Raw genomic sequence first — 5368 nt, forward strand, 5'->3', positions numbered from 1 at the left:
ATTTTAAATTATGTTACAGAATTATTATTCATTATGGTTCATTTTTTCTCAAGCTCATTATTGCCTTCTTACCATGTTTTCAATAGAAATCAAGTGTTATTTTTTCATTTACTCAGGCTTCAAGGGGTTAAAAATACTGTGTGTGTGTGTGTTTGCAGCTTGACTCTGACAGTGACCTGGTGGGGGACATGTGCGACAACAACCAGGACATCGATGAGGACGGCCACCAAAACTCACTGGACAACTGTCCCTACATTGCAAATAGCAACCAGGCTGACCATGACAACGATGGGAAGGGAGACGCCTGTGACCATGACGACGACAACGACGGTATCCCCGATGATCGGGACAACTGCAGACTAGTGCCCAACAGAGACCAGCTGGACTCTGATGGTCAGTGTTGCCACACTTTTTTCTAAATTTCAGGTGGGAGGTAATTCTTCAAACAAAAAAAAGCACCTATAACAACGACCGAAAATGATTCAATAGAACAGATACACTCTAATATCATGATACAGATGTGAACAGATTCTGATTGTCACATGGGGAAGATATTTTGTATGATTTATGATAAATGGATTTTGCAGCCAGGCAGTAAAATCGGTCGAGTATATTTCCAGTGATCCAGGTCATGTTAATGTTGGACATCAACATAAACAGTTTACAGCTCTCCGTCGTGTAATTGAGCATAAATAAAAGATTCTTAAATCTGTTCACCATCACACAGGTCTCTCTCACTACATCTACACATTATCTGTTACAGTTCTTTTTTCCCTTTTTGGCAAAAATGACTCGGGGAAATAGCACTGTTGCATTTTTTCTCCTTATTCCTCCCTCTTGCAGGTGATGGTAGCGGGGATGCATGCTTTGATGACTTTGACAATGACAGTATTCCAGATGCGCTGGATCCATGCCCGCTGAACCAGGATATCGGGTCTACAGACTTCAGGAAGTTTCAGGTTGTTTTGCTGGACCCTAAAGGCACAACACAGTCTGACCCTCTTTGGGTGATCCGCAGCCAAGGCACCGAGCTGCTGCAGACAGCCAACTCTGACCCTGGCATCGCTTTAGGTGAGATTAACTCTAAAAAAAGAACTTTTAACCCATAAAAGTATAATATGTTTACATATTTATGTCTAAATATATTTAACAGGGTATGACAAATTCAGCGCCGTGGACTTCAGTGTAACATTTTATGTAAATACCAACCGAGACGACGACTACGCAGGAATTGTGTTCGCCTACCAGTCCAGTCGACGCTTCTATGTTGTCATGTGGAAACAGGTGCGGTCTGAATGTCGACTTTAACATCGATGATAACTCCCATTTCTGCCAGTGTGATAAAGAAGAAAATTCCTGTAAGTCAAAATAATGAGAAACTTAATTGAAATAAAAACTTAGTATCAAAAAATATGTCAAAGTAATGAGAAACTGTCTCCAAACAATGTTTTGTATCTTTAAAAACTACTTTGTATATAAAATTAAAGGGTTATTTCAGATATTTCAGACAAATAAAATGAGTAAGTATCTGAAATTGATGAGAAACTCTCAAAAATAATAGTATACAAAATAAGGAGAAATTTTTTATTTTATTATTTTAAAATATTAAGTCAACATTTTTGAGATACAAAGTCATCATTTTGAGATACTGAGTCATTTTGAGAAGTCGTTATTTTTTACTTACTAAGTCATTATTTTGAAATAGTATTAGTATCAGTATTTCAAGAAAGTTTCTCATTATAGAGACTTACAGGACCTTTTTTTTCATCACACTGGTGGAAATGGCTTCACAGGTAGGAATAGGAATTTAACTTTCCCTTAAAAATGTTGAATGTGGGGTTTGAATCAAAAGTTGTATCCGTGTTTATACATCTTCAGATGTCTCCTTGACCATAACCAACTTTACATTTCTCTGCTGTGTCCAAACAAAATTTATCTAACAGTTCTCAGAGCAAAAAAAAATTGTGCGCACAATAGAAATACCTGACTTTTCAAACTCATCTATTTGTGTGTGGTGAGGTTACGGTTCTGGCATATTTTTCCAAATGAAACCGTCACTCTCTTTAATCCTCCACATTCTTATTTTTTGTAAGTGCAGGTGTCTCAGGCGTACTGGGAGAAAAAGCCGTCCAAAGCTTTTGGCACAGCGGGAGTCTCGATCAAACTGGTCAACTCCAACACAGGACCGGGGGAATATCTACGCAATGCCCTGTGGCACACCGGCAATACCAGACATCAGGTACAAATCAGTGACTTTATTTGTCTTTGTCTCTTTGTATTCTGTTTGTCATAGATCACACTGAATGTCTTATTTGAAGAGATAAGCCTTTACTAGAATAACCTTGAACACTGATATGGTAAAGATCAGACATCCAAGCACAATTTTCTTTTTCCGCCTTGACTTGAGTGTGTGTGTATGTGTGTGTATTTTCAGGTCAGAACATTATGGCACGACCCCAATAACATTGGCTGGAAGGACTACACAGCCTACCGGATGCACCTTATCCACAGACCCAAGACAGGGTTCATCAGGTACAAAGACTCACATCGTATAAAATGTCATTTTTTATCAATGGACGATCCAACAGTGGTTAGATTTATTTATGACCTCGTAGTATCCAGCATCTTGCCTGAATTTATATTTTCATTTTGAGCTGTCAGACCACAGCTGGAGTATGATCGTGGAAATAACCTAACTCTAAAAGATGTGTGGACAAGTGAAAAGGCTCTAAATTAGCCTTTGCCTTTTAATAGGGGTTGAAAGATTATCGGCCTGGTCATTTTGCCGATTATCTGTATGCATTTTATTTAAATGATCGCCGCTAAAATTGTTTCATTAAAAAGGGCAAAAAAAGTGTCAGCATGAGAGGAACTTAAAAGGGGTATTTTAAGTTATTAATTTATTATTTAAATTTTCACTTGACTTTATTAAAAAAATAGTTGCTATTTTGATTAAATATTTGCTAAAGGCATTTAAACAAAGTTTTGTGTTGGAGTTTGTTATATTCCAAATTCTACATATTGACAGATTTTTATTTTTGATTGTAAATGCACATCGGTTCCAAATATCGGTTATCGGTCTCAATAAACTACTAAAAATCGGTATCTGCCCTAAAAAACCAATATCAGCGGACCCCTACCTTTTAATTCATGATAAGTTGGGATAGGTAGTTTTATTTTGACATCATTGGACAAAAAAATACCATAATAACCTCTCAGTTTGATGTAAATCAAGTGGTCAAAGATGAAATGGTGGATGGTAAAAGACGAATTCAATAGCGGACCGTAGTTCCTCAACAACCGAAAAAACAGATATATGATTCTAACTGGTGATCACCAAATTCAGTTTTTTTCAATTATAATGGATATTATATATAAATAAAATAATCTGGGCAGAAAATATGGTATACCATTAAATTAAAAGGAAACCAAAACAAAGAAAAACAACAACAGTGATAAAAAAAATAAATTTAAGCAGAGGTGAAAAACAGATGATGGTACAGCAGTCACAATGTACAGAAATCTTGAGGATTACAGCGACTAAAACACTATTTATATACTATATACTATATTCTTATTGCCGAGTGCCCTGACCCCAGTCCCGTCTTTACTTTTATTGATTTTTTGTTTTGTTTCAAGAAGTCCATGAAGCTCTCCCGGATATTTTTATAACTGCCACCTTTCCTTTTGTAAAATATGCCTGTTTTTTCAAAGCAACACATGTTGATAAATCCTTAATATTTTGCTAGTCTATTAGTGCACGGTCACTCTTCTTATCTGTAAAATCACCTTGATATATACCCAAGATGCACAACTTTGGCCCACAAGGGATATTCAGTGTCTAAAGTTTAAAACACTTACCTAGAAACTCTGTAAACTAAATGTGATTTTTATAAAAATGGGATAAAACACGCCAGAACTTTGGTTTGCTTCTTCAAATAAAACATTTGGGGCTCAGTCAGCACCAGATCAATTCATGCAGGTTTTCATGGAGCAGCAATCTGCTGAATAACTTCCCAAATTTGTGAGAATCACATTCAGTGTCACCTTTTTTGAAGAAAATATCACCCACAGATGTGCTTACACTCGAGGATATCATCAATCTCCAAGAGTTACTTTATGATAACAGCGTAATTCACTTTCTTTGTTGTACCCGGTTCCCCTCAGCCTGCCACATCTATTTCTCCTTAGTTGTACGTCACACTAATGGACTTAAAAAAAAAAAAAAAAAGAAATACAATCCAACGAGTTCTCTGAGCTTTGTGGTGTTAATGTGCAGATAGAGAGAACAACATCAGTGCAATAGTGAGGTTTTTAAGCTGAAGGGAAAAAGATGTGCCAGCCCAGTTTTTGAATGATAAAAATACTCCCAAAGAAGGCTATCTTAGAAGATGCAAGCAACGGCTGTGGTGCATTCTGGGTACTGAATGACGATGGTAGGACCGAGTGCTCGTTGAATGTGAGATTGAAAAGAGGCTCCTGCTCTTTGATTGTGAAGGACAGACATGCATTGATATTTTGGATATTTGCTACGAAGTGCTGTTGTAACTGCTTTAAATATAGCTGCATTTGACGTCACGTCCTCCTTTCTGTTCAGGGATAAACAGTAAAATATGGAACAGGGCGAAAAGAAACATAACGAAATTAAAAAATGTGCTTTACACTGTTGATTTTAACATGAATGTAAAATTAGAACAGATAAAAAAAAAACAATGTTAGGATCTGGTGTCCACAGTTATAGGTGGTCTGCATGTGTGGTAAAACACGTGATAAAGGCAGTGTATGATGGTGTTAGCTTCGTTGTGTTGCAGGGTGGTGGTGTACGAGGGCAGGGAGATTTTATCTGACTCGGGGGCGGTGTACGACCACACCCTGGCTGGAGGCAGACTGGGACTGTTTGTCTTCTCTCAGGAGCACGTCCTCTTCTCAGACCTCAGATACGAGTGCAGAGGTAAGAAATTATGTCAAAATATCTGTGCGGACTACTGCTCAGCTGCAGAAAAAGTACCCGTAGTTAAAGGAATACTTCACTCCTCAAATGATCATAACTCACCACATGCTGTGTAGAATTTGTGAAGAAAACATTTTTCCTGAATGCATCCACGATTAACGAAGAATCCCAAAATAGTGAACGTTCTTGATGAACTGAAGTCAGATGTTTAACAACAGCAAAACTAAACATCTGTTTACAAAGTGTATGTGCAGCATAATCCACGTCCCATTTATTCAGTCGTACGCTAAGTACTTCCCAAAACGACAGCCTTACTAAAAGTGAAACTTATCTATTCTCTCTTCAAAGCCAAACTCCATTGACAAAAACAGTAATTTTACCTCGCTGCACATGGGAGTTGCTGGTCTACTGCTGCCT

The 5368-nt window shown here is 37.5% G+C and overlaps 1 protein-coding gene across 1 annotated transcript; it reads left to right on the top strand.

Moving 5' to 3' along the window:
• Nucleotides 1-158: 158 nt before the first annotated feature.
• Nucleotides 159-5004, top strand: LOC121965350 (thrombospondin-1-like; the record flags this gene model as incomplete). Its single annotated transcript, XM_042515506.1, has 6 exons — nt 159-393; nt 844-1071; nt 1154-1284; nt 2099-2239; nt 2435-2532; nt 4812-5004. Coding segments are annotated over 6 exons (1026 nt in total), but the record flags the coding sequence as incomplete, so codon positions are not given.
• Between the last annotated feature and the right edge of the window lie 364 nt (nt 5005-5368).

Source organism: Plectropomus leopardus, unplaced genomic scaffold (genome assembly GCF_008729295.1).
Source record: "Plectropomus leopardus isolate mb unplaced genomic scaffold, YSFRI_Pleo_2.0 unplaced_scaffold19699, whole genome shotgun sequence".
NCBI lineage: Eukaryota > Metazoa > Chordata > Actinopteri > Perciformes > Serranidae > Plectropomus > Plectropomus leopardus.